This window comes from Halichoeres trimaculatus, unplaced genomic scaffold, assembly GCF_033239565.1.
Source record: "Halichoeres trimaculatus isolate MK-OKI-2021-1 unplaced genomic scaffold, fHalTri1.1 fHalTri1_scaffold_10, whole genome shotgun sequence".
Taxonomy (NCBI): Eukaryota; Metazoa; Chordata; class Actinopteri; order Labriformes; family Labridae; genus Halichoeres; species Halichoeres trimaculatus.
This window is the reverse complement of record NW_027437187.1, coordinates 28,097,400-28,113,095: the sequence shown is the minus strand read 5'-3', so window position 1 is coordinate 28,113,095 and position 15,696 is coordinate 28,097,400. Positions and strand designations below refer to the sequence as shown.

At 41.7% G+C, this 15,696-nt stretch overlaps 2 protein-coding genes across 4 annotated transcripts; one reads left to right on the top strand and one right to left on the bottom strand.

Moving 5' to 3' along the window:
* Nucleotides 1-471: 471 nt before the first annotated feature.
* fan1 (FANCD2 and FANCI associated nuclease 1) lies at nucleotides 472-5,754 on the bottom strand. Its single transcript, XM_074677022.1, has 13 exons — nucleotides 4,291-5,754; nucleotides 4,068-4,208; nucleotides 3,748-3,949; nucleotides 3,434-3,667; nucleotides 3,216-3,347; nucleotides 3,026-3,134; nucleotides 2,497-2,616; nucleotides 2,245-2,409; nucleotides 2,010-2,172; nucleotides 1,824-1,927; nucleotides 1,551-1,745; nucleotides 1,265-1,393; nucleotides 472-1,136 (listed from the first exon to the last, which is right to left on the bottom strand). Exons 1-13 carry the CDS (start codon nucleotides 5,411-5,413, stop codon nucleotides 999-1,001), a joined length of 2,955 nt encoding a protein of 984 aa, XP_074533123.1. The 5' UTR covers nucleotides 5,414-5,754; the 3' UTR covers nucleotides 472-998.
* A 781-nt stretch (nucleotides 5,755-6,535) lies between these two features.
* apba2a (amyloid beta (A4) precursor protein-binding, family A, member 2a) lies at nucleotides 6,536-15,451 on the top strand. 3 transcript variants are annotated; one of them, XM_074677024.1, is made up of 13 exons: nucleotides 6,536-6,745; nucleotides 6,844-6,955; nucleotides 9,023-10,241; nucleotides 10,454-10,561; nucleotides 10,834-10,873; nucleotides 10,949-11,094; nucleotides 11,419-11,505; nucleotides 11,606-11,791; nucleotides 11,947-12,126; nucleotides 12,239-12,451; nucleotides 12,584-12,703; nucleotides 12,866-13,006; nucleotides 14,612-15,451. In XM_074677024.1, exons 3-13 carry the CDS (start codon nucleotides 9,054-9,056, stop codon nucleotides 14,681-14,683), a joined length of 2,481 nt encoding a protein of 826 aa, XP_074533125.1. In that variant the 5' UTR covers nucleotides 6,536-6,745; nucleotides 6,844-6,955; nucleotides 9,023-9,053; the 3' UTR covers nucleotides 14,684-15,451. The 3 variants fall into 3 exon arrangements, with proteins under 3 accessions (XP_074533125.1, XP_074533126.1, XP_074533124.1); XM_074677025.1 differs by lacking the exon at nucleotides 6,536-6,745 and having other exon boundaries at nucleotides 6,787-6,955; nucleotides 10,955-11,094; XM_074677023.1 differs by lacking the exon at nucleotides 6,536-6,745 and having other exon boundaries at nucleotides 6,788-6,955.
* The last annotated feature ends 245 nt before the right edge of the window (nucleotides 15,452-15,696 follow it).

Sequence of the window (15,696 nt, the reverse complement as noted above, 5' to 3'; positions counted from 1 at the left end):
AATCAGGTAATCATCTGATATATGCTGATGACGTTGTCGCCCACAGTGCTGGTTTACAGTAAGTGATAAGAATTCGCTTCTTACATTGTTTGCAGCATGACCTCAAGATAAACAGTAAAAAGAGTCCATTTCCAATGCGTACAGCTTTTCTCAACTTGTTCATACCTTTTCATGCTGATTTGGACCAATGACTCTAAAGTAAATAGTAAAATAAAAGTCACTGGTTTTTAAAGCTTCTCATATGTGATTATTTATTCATTTGGTGTTTTTATTATTTAGTGACTTCGTTTTGTGTAGTTAAGCTGAGCCAAATAATTAGGATTTTAGACATGGGCAAAGACCCTAAATAACAAGAGAATCAGTGGCTGAAAAGTTGAGAGGTCAAATCCTGTTTTTTTACTGACTTGGGAATAACTGTAAAAAAAATCAAACAGAAACTAAACTGATAATGAACATTATTATTTATTGCAGCCCTTTATTCATAAAATGTCCTTTTTAATAGCAGCTCATATTTTTACAGTAATGTAGAGCACATAAACAGGCCAATTACTACAGTAATTACTTGCATAACTCGTAGAGTTGTCATACAATTCACAAGCAGGCCACCTATTGTAACTTTCTGTTGCTTAGCAACCTAAGATCAAGGGGAAATAGCAAAAGAAAGCTCCATCAGTTTGGTGTTGCTGTTCAGTCCATTTCCTGTAAAGCATTAGCTCAGATGATGTTTCCAGCTATTCTTAATGATCCTGGGAGTTTTTGTCTTCATCTGGATGTACCGCTTCCTGATGATGCAGACACTGAAACTCCTCAAACTCATGCTGAATTCAGTGTTTAAAGCAAGGAAAACTGAACAAGTTTAAGGACAAAGTCAACTTTAGTTTTTAAGGATGGTTTGAATTAAAAGGCACTCAGATTATACTTTCATAGAGTGTCAGCAAACCCAGTCCACATTGGCTTCTCTTGGTCCAGAGACCAGACAAGTCCTTTTTTGTGTCTGTTTATTCCAGACGAGCTCCTTTGGCTCCGGTAGCCTCCACGTGACACACCTCGACGTCAGCCCCAAGTTTTTGCAGCTCATCCAGCCAGATCTGCTGCTTCTGGGACAGCCGGTCAGTGGGTCCTTTCACCTCCACCAGCTATAATCAACACAAATTTGTCTCATATTGTAAAGTGCACAATAAACCCTGCAGAAATAACTAAAACAAGCATGTACCACAAGAAGAAAGAAACAACTCACAGAAGCTTTGATTTGATATGATCTCACCTTGTAGGTGTTGTTTAAAGTGCTCCACACTACGAGGTCAGGCAAACCTCCACGACAGTGTCTGTAGTCCTTTGACATCCTGGCTATTATGCCTCCTAAGAAGGCGCCACCCATGCATGAAACAAGGGACTGTGAATACAGTGTTGAGGTGGTTATTAAAAACACATCTGAATATAATGAAACAAACTTCCACATAATTGCAAAATACAACCCCAGGTATGCTTTCATACTGAATTGCATTTAATGTTACAGGGTCTAATTCCATTTTGAGTGTGAACAGACATACCTGAGCCTGTTGTAGTGATGTGAAACGCTCCCAGTTGACCAGTGAACACACTTTACCCTCCTGACAAGTCCAGACATCTTCCAGCATGTCATGTAGAGTTTCTAAAGAGGCCTCGCTAATTAACTGCACACGAGAATCTATCGCTTTATTTCTGTTCTCATAGAAACAGTCGGTGTAAAGATCCAGTGGACATGTCTATGAGAGAAAAGAAGGAGGATTTAGAATACAAAGTCAGCAATAATATACCTAAATGCAGAATAAAGATTACTTTACCTGGTATGGATTTCTGAAAACATCTGGAACACCCTCCATAAAAATGATATCCCACAGCAGTAGAGCAAATAATGTGGAGAAGGTTGAGCCCTCACCATGGATTCCTGTGACAATGATAAAACAGTGTTGTGTTATAAAAGGACAGTTGGATACTTCTTCTTTCATAGGGAATGAAAAGCTGCTCACCTTGGTCAAAGCCTTGCTGGCGGTAATGTGCTAAAGACAGCTCCTCTACAGAGCCGATAGCAGTGGCATCACCTCCCTCTTCCCCTTCTCCATTAGCGGGTATAAGGAACCTAGACTTCCCTGTACCGCCCTCATGAGGAAACAGCTGTCCCCTAATGGTTACCTGCAGATGTGAGATGTGTCACATAAATGTTTTCCCCTCCTTTAAAAGTTAGAAATAACGTGCTGCACTCACATGTCTGACATCTTGGACCTGGATAGTTGGTAGCTCTCTCAGTTTCAGGCGATGCTTCTTGAGGCTTGCTGACTCTTTCATCCGTACAGCTCTCTGATGGAGTGACAGTTTATGCCCAGTGCGCACTAGAGGGTCCGAAAGCCCATCTTTGATAGCACAGATAGCCTGTAAGAAACAGGAAAGACCAGCATCAGGTAAAAAAAAATACAAGGACTTAAGGAGTTTGGTACCACAACAGGCTCTACTGCTCACTTGCTCTGGTTTCTTCAGGTGCTGGTGAAGGTTCAGAGCCAGTCTGTCCCACCATCGTCCTCGACTATCAGGGCAGTAAACGGACTGGAGCAGCAATGACTGTAGCTCCTCGACTGCTTCCTATGTACAAAAAATTGAACATCCATTGCATTGTTGTTGAGGAATAACAAAAGCTCTACATCTCAAAATCAAACCTTTTTTTAATTTCCACAATCCTTGCTCAAATTTTAGGTTCATATTTCATAGAGTGCTCCTGGCTTGGTTATTAATTCCAGTAGTTAAGAATTTTGTTTCACTATTAATGTAACTTTTTCCAGGACATTGTATTTTAAAAAGTGAAGCCAGTACTTGGAAGAGTTGCACTCAAAGGCTACTGCAGTTCAATTTAATCATAAGTTTTCTCTTCCTCTGTTTTTTGAAATCTTCGACAATTCAATTGTATGATTTTTAATGTTGCATAAAAACTCTATTAATGACATACATTAGAGTTATAAATCCTTAATTCTGTGTGAGAGATTGAGACAATCACCTCATATCGACGTAGCCGCTGCAAAATCTCCACCCCTCTACTCAAGATCCGAGTGTAGGCCCATCCTGTAGTGAAGCTCCGCAGAAACACAGGCAGCTGCTCCTGGTGACTGTCAACATCATAATAATGTTAATGATAAAAATTACGTTGTCTGTCTTCTAGCTTGAAGTTGATTAAAGCTTTGTGCTACCTGAGGTCATGGCTTTGCTTCAGCTCCTGCCAGACACTTTTGGCTGCAGTGTAAAGCTCCATGGCCTCTTCCCACTGACCTCCCTGCATGGCTGAGACGATCTCTATCAGGGCTCGCATGGATACTTCATATCTGTTTGGATGGATAGATTTCGAGTGTTAGTTGATGAAAAGGTGAAACATATTAATCCTGGATGAAGTTTCCTTGCTGCTGCTCACCGGATGAGATCTTCTCTGTCCAGGAACAATTTTGCTTCTCGCTGCACTTTATAATCAGGAAAGGCCAAACGTCCAGAGTTAACCATCAGGATAGTGAAGAGCTGGTTCTGCCCACCAGCTGCCATCTCCTCCTCATCCATGGTGTCCGTCAGAGAGAAGAGCAGAAGGATACGAGAAAAGACGGCCCGAGGACCACGGCACAGACGCACACAGGAGCCTGTGAGCTGCCTCGCCCTTTTTAGAGCAAAAAGAAGTTGATATTAATGCACAACTATTGATTTTGTGAATACGCAGAATTTATAACATCATCTTACCTTTTGAGAATGACAGCACCAACGTTATTTTGTGCAGGGGTCAGAGAGAAGAGGGACTTCTGCCGGCTTAGACGGAGAAGCCCGTCCACTATCTGCTGCTTCTGAGTCCCAGAGTTTCCCAGATGGAAAGTCTTAGCCAGAGCTTTGAGATCAGGAGCAGGCAGAAGCTCCAGAGCTTCACCCAAGTCCTGGAGATCACTCTCTTTGAAAAGCAAAAAGAAGACATGAAGATGTGAAGAGTCAAAGAAGGATTGGTTACACTATGATCCATTGTTATTCATCTGTTATCTTTACTGCTCTTGCCCATAAGTGATGTTTACCTGACTGTAGAAACCCAGCTTGAACCAGCTCATGGCAGACAGGTCTCAGATCACTGCAAATCTCCTCATAATCCAGTTTATTCACCTGAAGCCACTTTAATTTTCTCTGGAAGAGCCTCACATACAGCTTCTGCCCCTCGACTTTGGAAAGAAAAACTCATATTAGTGATAGGGCTTAGCTTTTATTTCATAACAACTGCTGAATGATGTTGTTAAAGCATACCTGAGAGCTTCTCAAAAGCATGCACTGCTGACATATCATGCTGGTCAAACAGCGCCCTGTCATCCTCATTCTCCAGGACAGACTCGAGAACAGTCCGGAAGTTACGCAGGTAGTAAGGAAGCCGTGAGCGTGGGGAGATCTCAACAGTCTGGTCACTATTAGTGCTCACTACAGCAGGCTCTGCAGCTGAACCAGCAGCAACATCATCTTCACATGCTTTCTCTAAACCTGGGTCAGTATCAGTCTTCTCTTCTGTTGTTGCACTTGATGGTTGTTCCTGTAGCTTGATGCTGCTTTCTTCATATTTTGCTTTCTTTTTAGAGACAGGCACTTGGCTTGTTGAAGTTTTCCTCTTTGAAAGTTTTGAGAAAGAGGACTGCAGCTTTGGTGCAGCCACATCTTGGATCACCTTGGATTCACTTGCTGTGTTTTCTTCCCCCTGACTTGATTTATTATCCTGTGCTGTTGTTGCGTCTGAGTTGGTAGCTGTGAGGTCAGTGACTGCTGCACAGCGTTTCTGGTTGACTACGCTTTCTTTGAGATTTTCTTTCTGCGAGCTGCTGAGAGGATCAGATAAACATTTATCATTCTGAGGATTTGCAGGTGTGTGTTTATCCTCCGTCTCTGTACTCTCACTTATGTTATGACACTTCTGAGCTAACTTAGAGGCCAGACTCCCCAAGTCAAGCGCCATGACCACACGTTTGCTGATCACCTCCCGAGGTGCCTGCTGACAGTTGTTCTTTTTAAAATAAGGGCTAGTTTTAATCTCTTTCTCCTCTTCCTCCCTGTTTGGATCAAACCCTGGGGACTTTGTGGGATTCCTCTTGGGTGACAAATGGATGCTTGGCACAACACTGCTGCTTGCTGAGGCTGCACTGCTGTCTCCTCTTTCAAAGTTCTGACACTGTAAATCAATGTGCTCATTGATCTTGTATCTGGGTACCTGCTTGCCACACAGGGGGCAGGCCAGCAGAGGTGGGGGGTGGTTGCTGAAGAAGGAGGTGATAGGAGTCGTGGTAGCAGCATTGGCAGAGATCCCAGCTTTTACGCTGCTTTTCCTCTTGTTCTTGGACAATGACAACCTTCCTTTTGGTGTGCCTCTGTCTGCTCTCTCAGTCATGATGTCGACGAAGGAACTGGTGATCGATGAACACTTTCACGCCTTAAAATGTTTTTCTTTCCCTCTGTCATACTCTACGTCTGGCTAGCGGAGTGATGCTACTGGTTTAGCTGACTTCAGATGCTTAAGCTAACGTGGAAAGTTACGTGTTATACATTAACTGCTACCTATTTGAGAACAGTAGAAAGTCTCAAAAACGTTATAAAAACCCTACACACTAAAACAGAAACTGTTAACGTTTTAAAAGGTGAGTAAACATACCGGTAGCTTGTTTTGTATTAGGGGCAGTGGGACTACAATCCCGCTTCTCAGGCTCGACCAACAGAGCGCAGATTGGAAGCTCTTTGAGGGTGTAGTAGAGTGATGAGGTTTACGGCTCTATCAAGAGAGTCGATTCTTTTGGCTTGGGTCACTAAGAAGATTCGGTCGTTTCAGCTCTCAATGGGCAACACAGATTTTTTTTTTCTTTTTAACTGCTCAAATTAACTTATTCACAAACACAATGCAAACACACTCACTTTTTTATATAGCGAATTTACAACTTTGAAAGCTCAAGTTAAAAAAGTTTTAAAGTTTAAAGAGTTTAAAAGGTTTAAAAGTTCAACACAGCAATAATACAGAACATCAGCAATAAAACACTAAACAGTAAAAAAACAAAAAAAAACAAAACACATTCAGCTTAACTCTGTGTTGAAGGCCAGTGAAAAAGATGTGTCCTTATCAATGATTTGAAATGCTGGAGAGAATCAATCATTTGTGTGACTTCATTCATAAACTCAACATGGAACAACTCAAAATAAATCTAAAAGTACAAAAACAAAGCCCCATCTCATTGAACAAAAAGGTCTAATCTCTGACACTACATTATTTGGAAAATTTCAAGATCAGTTGATAACTCAACAAAATTTAAATCAAATGTAAAAACAAAATTTAGAAAAAGCAACACAGTGGACACACATCCCATGTCACATCTTTATCAATCACATGTAGTTGTAACAGGGAAAAAAGAGGAGACAGGAAACTTCACAACAAAGAGTCGGCTTGAAGTGCCGGAATGTTCATGACTGTCACATCGTAGTGTAGTAATCGATGTCAACATCGATATACTCTCTTCCTACCTCGATCTTAATATGTTTGGTAATTTAAGTTAAAAAAATACATAGGTCAAATCCCTAGGTTTATTTGTATGTTTAAAGATAAAGTTAATTATCATAGAACCCAAGGTATAAGAGTAATCTAGCTATTTGAATTTATAATCACCCACCATTAAATTGTTAAAGGCTACTAAAGAATAGCCAATATGATTGGCTGCTCTCAAAATATGTGATATAGGTAAGCTATATGTTTTGCTATGTTCTCAGTATGCATCGCTGTGTTATTTGTTGGGGACAGAACAGAGAGCACATGATGGGGGTGTATTTTCCACACAGGTTCCTGGGCTGCTGTGCGGCTTTTATTCAAAAATCACCATTCCGGAGAGCAATCTGATCTGATCGGGACACGGGCATTTCGCAGGAAGAGCCACCGACAGCACGTATGTTGGTGAGTACTGCACTGGATTATGAGAACACTAAATGTTGAAGAAGGTTTAAGTGATGCACGATGGCCTATCCGGCGTTCTGATAACAGGGCTGAGGACAATGCTGGATGTCTGCTACAACATCAGCCCATGAGCTGGATGTCAGCATGGTGCAGTCTCGATGCTTCAAATCAAGGTCGATGTGAATTGCAGCAGCAGGATGGCAGCTCATACTACAGATGGAGAGACTAGTAGTGTTTGTAAAGGGGGCCAGCTCCATCACTGCGGGCTAAGTGCGCAGGAAAAACAATATGTGCGATTATCTTATCGATATTTATCCGGACGGGAATGCGGCGTCCACTTGTAGGGAAACCAGAGCAACCACAACAACCACTCCTGCAGCTGCGGCAAAACTTCGGCGTATTTGGTTTATAAAATAGCACCATAAAATACGCAAAGGGCAGGGCAAAATGCGTGTGGTGTTCCTCTTAATAACATCGAACCTCTACCCAAGCCTATTATGACTCCTATTGTTTTTAATTAGCAGTTCAGCACCATGGAGAGGTCATTATCAGGTCCGCGTGTTATTGAGAGTGATGCGTGGGGATTATTCATTTTTTCTCATAATACCATAATCTCAGTCGCATTATCAACACTAAACGGGTGGGATTTATTATGTTGATAGCGTAAACCCCAAATCATCCTCAAATGGTTGCGCCCAAACAGCTCGGACTGTTATTCCAGATTAGCTTCTAACTGAGATGATGATGATGATGCTCTGGATGAGGGTGTTGACATGTTTGTATTGGGCGTGTGTCACAGGACTGTGTTCAGTCTGATATCAAGAAAACATTGAGTACTACTGAAGTGATTCAACCTTTTATTCTCAGACTGAGAACATCTATAACACACTGTGTATTATTCTCTGAGGATGTGCTTCTTTTTTTTTTTTTTGCAAGAATGATAATAATGATAAAACCACATGTTTAACTGCAGCATTTCTTTGCAGCACATATAGAAGAGGTGTATTAGTCTTTATATCTTTCAAGATTTGATTCAGTCTTGCCTCATACCTTTTTTTAGATGTCAGTATCAGAAAGCAGATATCTATTGTTTACATACAGTAATTCTAACAGTTGATTTCTTATATTAGCTTATGTTAGCCTTATCTATTGTAGTACAAAAAACACACATAAAATATGCATAAACTCCCCAAGAGCATTGGGTGGGGACACACACATTTTTTTCTTTGTCTGACTAACATTTCACAATTCAAGGATGTTAAAATGACTACATCATAGGCCTTTTGTAATAGAAAAGAGATAAAAAAAAAAAAAAAAATCTGTCATTCTAAAATATGAAGGAGCTAAATCGATTTAGCGTCTTCTTTCTTGGCTTCAAAATCTCCTGAAAGATTTCACAAAAGAGTCAGAAGGAATGTGTTTGCATCCTTTTTGAACTGTGGTATTTTTTTTTGCACAGAAAACAGGATGCTGTGCCTGTGTCTTGAGAAAACATCCATTTACAGATGCTCTTCAGATGCTTTTTCCACAATTAGTTTCCTCAAAGCACAGAAGCCATAAATCATAAATCAGACAACCACATTAACCGCATGATCTGAGGGTTTCAGAGTTGGTTTGTTTATGAGGGAGTACTTCAAGTAGAAAAGGTATCAACAGTTTCACATAAGAAAAACTGCTCTCCTGCCTTACATCAGATTGTTTTTCTGTTCTGCAGGGTATCAAAAGTTAGGGTACTCACAAGAAACCGAGATGAAAGAGAAACAATATCAAACATCATCATGAACAAAAGGACTGAGATGATGCGTATGGGTGTATTTTCTACAATTACCAAGCAACATCAAGGCCTCCTTATTTTATAATAAGGTATTTCAGTCAAACACTTGGTGTCATTTTTGAAAAAAGATCTTTTTTTTTCCCCTGGGTATTTTGTGGCTGTGTGTGGGCGAAAAGAAAAGCATTAGGAGTTTTTAGAGGTTAGAAAGGTGCAAAGATGTCCAGAGGAAATCTTCAGGGAGCATCTGCAAGCATCTCAAATATCTAATTTTGGTCATCTATTAATATCCGCAGGGTTGAGGGCAGTGGGCTTGCAGGGCCAGTTATGGCTCATGGAAAAAGGCCAGGAACAATCTCCAAAATATTGGCCTCCAGCCCTCCATCGTGCCCAGGTCCAGGACTCATTAAACAGAGCCAAGAGGAGCGGCGAGGTCTGGCGAGAGAGGTTTCCGAACAACCGCAGTGTACCTTGAAGGATGATAACAATGATCAGCTGACTCCTCCCGTCCCTGAAAACCAGTATTACATGAGCTGTGACCCCAGTCCTGAGGACATGGAGGACACCTGCTCTGAGTATGACAACGTGGGCTCTGATGTGGAGCAGGACTACGATGAGGTGCTGCACCTGAACAGAGAAGGTGTGGTGGACATGAGGTACTACAAACAGCTGCCTCCTGAGAGTGGAGGCTTTATAAAGCAGGTCATAGCTGAGGATATTAATGAGAACAGCAGTGACCAGTTCACCCAAAGGCCTCATCATGGCACAGAAGTATGTGATGGATCACAAGCAGACACTAAAGCTCACAAAACAAGCCATCGCTTTAGATCACAATGTGCCCCCACAGCTGGGGATGAAGCTGGTAGAGAAATTATTAAAGGTCAGGAGAACAGGTTCTTCTTCAGTGATGGGGAGGAGATAGAGGAGGTGCTGGACGGGGCCAAATTTATCGAGGATTTAGAGGAGAGTGAGGAGAGCAATCCAGGGCAGACTATCACTTATCAGGACAATGAAAATGAGAGAGTTAGAAAGGGAGGAGATGAAAGAGAAAGAGAGGATGATGCTCGAGTTGGGAGAAACCAGAATATTCCTGTTAAAAAGTGTGAGCCGCCTCACAAGGATAGAGAAAAACTGGGTAAAGGACGAGGGAGGAGGGCACCAGGAGAGAACACCGAACATGTTGTCTCTAGTATCAAAGGATGCTCCTCAAACAGCACAGAGCAGCGTCCAAAGACTCTGACAAAGGACTCCAAAAAAGCCGCCGTGCGCACTAAAGCAAGGCCCAACTCTGGTAAGCAGCATCCTCCGGCACCACCTCGTCAGTCGCCTACAGACACCCAGAAGGCCCCGCCTCGCAGAGACCCTCCACCTGTCCCCAGACCCTGCCCTGCATCTTCAAACAGCAAAGAGAGCGACAACAAGGTTATCAAACCATCCCTGGCTCCTCCTCACACACAAGAGCAACAGAAGGAGCCACCTGAGGAGAAGCAGAGACGGCCTGAGAAACCCCAGCAGGTACGAAACAGGGCAGGTCTTTGTCGCGGCTCATCCCTCGTGGATGGTGTTTAACAATCAACCAGTTCAAACAAGTAAGGTTCTGATCACAGGCTTTGCAACAGATTGCCTTCGTTGCTGTTCCCCATGGGGTTATCATCTTTGCAGGACAACAAAAACATCCCAAACCTTTTTCAAAGCCGACATTAAAGCAGATGTTTTGTGTACAACAGGTTGAGAAGCCGCCGAGCACAGCTGTGATACCTGAGGAGGTGCAGGAACAGCCTCAAAGGCCTCAGTGTCCGGAGCTTGTCCCTGCAGAGGAGAGCAACACACCTCAGGTGATGACTTAATGGCCAGCAGCTGGTTTCTGCAAACATGTCTGATTTGATTCAAACACTTATTTCTTCTGCAGCTTGTTTCCACCCTCAAAACGTGATTTGTCATCTGCTCTTAAATTTAAGAATGTTTTTTTATTGTGCTGCTGCATTGAAGCAACAAAACAAGAAAATGTCAGCTCTGAAGTGTATCCTGAATGTCTGTTTGTGTATTATTGAGGCATGAACTATTTAGCTTTACATCTAACTAATCAGCATATTCACTTATTTTGTAGAAAACACAAGAGGCTGCTGCTTTCCCCAGCTTTGAGGATGGTAATTCTTCGTACATTCTTACATTTGATAGTTTCCCTAATGCAGCACAGCACATTAAATCTAATTGCTGCTCAGTTCCAGGTCCCTGTGAGCCAGAGGATCTCATTGATGGCATCATCTTTGCTGCAAACTACCTTGGCTGCACTCAGGTGTTGTCTGATAAAAACCCGTCCAAGTCCGTTCGCATGTCCCAGGCCCATGAAGCTGTCAGTCATATCAAGGTAACGGCATGGAAACCAAGACAAAGAGGTTACTTAACACTGTCTCTTTAAGGGTGTGTTGTCAGGTTTAGGAATTGTAGTAATGACCCCTGGGATAGATCATCCTCACCTGCAGAGTTATGCTCTGTATCTGTTGGGTTCATTGTACTAACATGTTTGTGAGGTTTACTTTAAGCAGCAGAATCCTTTTTGACCACATGGGGGAGCTGTTGCATGCTTCTGGTGCTCACCTGCCAAAGTAGTGTGTTAATACTGTGGTGAAATAATGCATTTTAGTAACAAAGTGCAGAGAAGTGAACTCACTAATGTGTTTTTATTTTCTAGAGCCAAGATGAAGACTCTCAGATGATGACAGAGGTGGATCTGTTTATCTCCACAAAGGCTGTCAAAGTGCTGAACGCAGACACCCAGGTTAGATCCGTGTTTATCTTCTGTTTGAAACATGTCAGTGAATCTATTTTCAGGCATGTGAAGACATGATTGACATTTGTGTTCACTTTTTTTTTAACAGGAGACGATGATGGACAGCGCCTTGCGAACCATCTCCTACATCGCTGACATCGGCAGCATTGTGGTTCTGATGGCACGTAGGCGCATGTCTCAGGCCTCCTCAGAGGATTTCTCTGAATCTGCAGACTCCTCTGGCGAAGGGAAGAATCAGTACAGGATGATCTGCTACGTCTTTGAGTCAGAGGATGTGAGTGTTTGTTAAAGTGCACATATACAAGCAGTTTTGAGTTTGAAAGTATTTCTGTGCGCCGGGTTACACTATGGGAATTTCTGATGTTGTTGTTTTCATCTGGGAAAGCCTTTCTGCTGAGTGGTTTCCTAAATTTCTCCCCCTTCCCGCAGGCACAGCTCATCGCACAGTCCATCGGTCAAGCTTTTAGCGTGGCCTACAGAGAGTTTCTGCGAGCCAATGGCATCAACCCGACCGACCTAAGCCAGAAACAATACAGTGACATCATCAACTCCCAGGAAATGTACCACGATGACCTCGTCCATTTCTCAAACTCAGACAACTGTAAAGAGGTGTGACATGTTTTATTCCTCTGCAGGTGGACCGCAGATGAAGAGTGATGGATGTGATAAACATAAATAGTTGTGACAAATCCTGTAAAATTTGGTTTTATTGGCCTTCCAGCTGTACGTGGAGAAGCAGAAAGGGGAGATCCTCGGTGTGGTGATCGTGGAGTCAGGTTGGGGCTCCATTCTGCCCACCGTCATCCTGGCCAGTATGCTGAACAGCGGCCCTGCAGCTCGTTCTGGGAAACTCAGCGTTGGGGACCAGATTATGTCTATTAATGACACCAGCCTGGTGGGGCTGCCTCTTGCCACATGTCAGGGCATCATCAAGGTATGGAGCTGACCTTTGTTTCCAAAATAAAACATTTAATCAGACTTGTGCTACAGGTAGGATTAACCGATTTGTCCTCTGTGCTTTGACTTTAATGTGTGTAATATTGATACATGTTTTGACAACATCCAGGGTCTGAAGAATCAAGTGAAGGTAAAACTGAGTATTGTGAGCTGCCCTCCTGTCACCACAGTCCTCATCAAAAGACCTGATCTCAAGTTCCAGCTTGGCTTCAGCGTGCAGAACGGCATCGTGAGTAACCACGTACAGCATGACATCAAACTTTACACTGAGGTTTAAAATGAATGGTTGGTTACTTCTGAAGAGCACTGCTGTGTTTTTTTTTGTTTTTAAGAAGTGAGGGCTGCTCTTTTTCTTATGCTTCCTAAGGAGGTGTCTGTTTTATGTCCTTAGATCTGCAGTCTGATGCGAGGTGGCATCGCTGAGCGGGGTGGTGTTCGAGTCGGACACAGAATCATTGAGATAAACGGTCAGAGTGTTGTTGCCATGGCACATGAGAAGATTGTTCAAACCCTGTCTGTGTCAGTGGGTGAGGTAAGAGCTTCTGGTGTCACAGGACAGCATATCTCACTGACTGCTGCACCGCACAGATCAATACACCACATACATCCTTTTAAAGGTAACACGCAGAATAGATCTGTATGAGAGTGTGACCTTGGCGGGATTATGATTTACATTAAGTGCTACAACATGCATTTAGTAATTACATTAAGCCAATACTGCAAACGCACAAAGCACAGTGATTAAAGCATAAAACAAGTGCACACTTTTGGAAACTTATTTCAGCTGTTTCATATGGTTCAGATATATCACAATAATAAAAATAGATCAGTGTTTTTAAAGTAAGGGAAATACACTTATCTGCTCTCCCGCTAAGAGGTACATGTGAAGTACTCTCATGTCCATACAGTGAGAACAAGGCGGCTTGTTCACGTCTAGCCTGGAATACTTAAAACAGGGAAACAGATAGTATGACTTTGTACAAATGTAACAAAACTTGAACCTCCTGAGCTCAAGAATGCACTTCTTCTTAAGTTTGCGCAAAAACTGAGTTGTTAAAACTGGATGTTGGGTTTAATGGTGTCAACACACAACCAAAAAAAAACTCTTCTGACCTTAAAATAGTGAGGTTTATAGCCCTACAGACTATAACATCCTAAAAAATATATGACATTTAGAGTGGCAGCCAAAATTGTCAGAACACCTGACAGATCTGAAAATGTAGAACTTTTATTTATGAGCACAACAAATATCAGATGAAGTGAGTCCTGCTGTTTTAACCTTCTCTTTAAATGTAATATCTGTTTTTTTCCACCTTTTGCAGTAATCACAGCAGCACATGTTTCTGGTATTGTGTCAATATATTTCCTGAGCGCTTCAACACTAATGTTATCCCAAAGGCATTCCTTTGAATGCGCAATAGATCTGTCAGGTTTGTTTTCCAGCTTGCCACAAATTTTCTGGATGAGGTTTAGGACTTGAGGAGGCCAGTCTATCATTTTCATTGTTCCTTTTTATGATGAAAATGACCTAAATCTCCTCATAATGGCTCTGTTCTAGAGCATTATGATGACTTTGTAGATATTTCATTCATTTATTTGGTATTTCACAACCAATTCAATAAAAAAAACAAGTTATCTCTTAAAAATGTGAAGTGTTCTAATAATTTTGCCCAGCACTGCATAAACTTTTTGCAGGACTGGTATTTCACATTTGTGTTTTTACTTGAAGGCAGAGCCAGTTCAGCTGCTTCCCATAATGCCAGGCTGAGCCAAAAAGCAGTCTGTTTTAGTTTAAATAATGTTTAGAAACAAGTGAGTGAGACACTTTTTCATATTAGTATATTTCCAAACAACAGTCTTCAAACTTTAAGCCATAATATCTAAGTAAAAGATTTAGATCCTTCTTGTGCTGACATACAGTTCTTCTTATTTTTTTCCTCTTTTTCCCCTTACATCTTTCAATTAAAGCTACTTACTTTACCCAAAATGTATTCAGGGTCTGCTCTGTCTCTCATGTGTTGCATACAGGTATGAATTAGGCCTGGATTCAAGTAATGTGATTACGACTCTGCCCCTTTAAATGCTCTCTTTAGTTGACAGCGTAATTACAGTCACTGCCTTCTCATCCGTCTCTCAGATCAACATGAAGACGATGCCTGCTGTGATGTTCAGACTGCTGACAGGACAGGAGACGCCTATCTACATCTAGAGACCCTGCATGGATCAGCCCACTGTAGTTCTGCATGTCTGGCTATGTGGAGGTGTCTGACAGATGATGGACAGTTGGCTCAGTGGGGACGAGGATAATTTATTTTTCTATCATTTTAATTTTTTTTGGCCTCTTGTTGCAGTGCTGTCAAGAACACCCAGTCCTCATTTTCAGGTTTTATCTTGAATTACATTGTCATAATGGCCTTACAATGTGAATACCCTGTCTGTAGTTCTGTGCGTGAGTGTCTGGTGTTGAAGAGAAGTAGCTTTAAGGTCATGATTATTTTCTTATGAAGAGATAAATTAGTACATTTATTTTTTATTTAGTCATTTTTATAATGTGTATGGAGTTAAAAATGTATCTACTGTAAATACTTTGGACTACTCAAGGACTTGGTTGGAAGGCCATATTACTCCTACAGTATATGCATGTTATTATGAAGAATTACTGACCAGGGATTAATTATCAATCTGACATGATAATCTAATCTACTACATTAAGTATTAAAAAGAAGCTAATAATATGCTGTAAAAAGCACCAAACTATGTGTATTATGGGGACGCTGAAGGCCAAAGACACCTACTTTTCAAAGACATGCAGTATTGGGGATCATTACCTTTACTGAAGCGTACAGTACAAGAATGTATCAAACACACATTACTGAATGAATGTAATGATGTAACACAGTAAGAATACCATCTCACAGCTCAATACTTGTTTCTTCTTTATTTTGAGGCAACACTGAGACACAATGGTGGCAACAGACACACAAGACGTACAGTAAATGACAGCAGTATAATACAAGCATTGAGTATTCATTCCTCCTCTTCTGTTTTCACATTTATTTGATTCTCTTTAACCGTGGATGAACATCAAACAGAGACATGCACAAATTGAACCATGTTCTGATGTCATGGCAAGGTGCATGCATCATGAGATCATCCTGGAGGGCGTGTCGAAACATAAAGGTAACGATACAAAGGAGTTGTTTTCTGTCATCTTTTATCTCA

Bases quoted from the DNA above. Each gene is read 5' to 3' on its own strand.
- fan1 (XM_074677022.1), bottom strand. From the start codon at position 5,413: ATGACTGAGAGAGCAGACAGAGGCACACCAAAAGGAAGGTTGTCATTG. The intron at 3,135-3,215 runs GTAGCACAAAGC...TGATGTTGACAG, and splicing joins AAGCAAAGCCATGACCTCAG to TCACCAGGAGCAGCTGCCTG. The intron at 1,746-1,823 runs GTAAAGTAATCT...TTTCTCTCATAG, and splicing joins TTTTCAGAAATCCATACCAG to ACATGTCCACTGGATCTTTA.
- apba2a (XM_074677024.1), top strand. From the start codon at position 9,054: ATGGCTCATGGAAAAAGGCCAGGAACAATCTCCAAAATATTGGCCTCC. The intron at 12,127-12,238 runs GTGTGACATGTT...TTGGCCTTCCAG, and splicing joins ACTCAGACAACTGTAAAGAG to CTGTACGTGGAGAAGCAGAA. The intron at 13,007-14,611 runs GTAAGAGCTTCT...TCCGTCTCTCAG, and splicing joins TGTCTGTGTCAGTGGGTGAG to ATCAACATGAAGACGATGCC.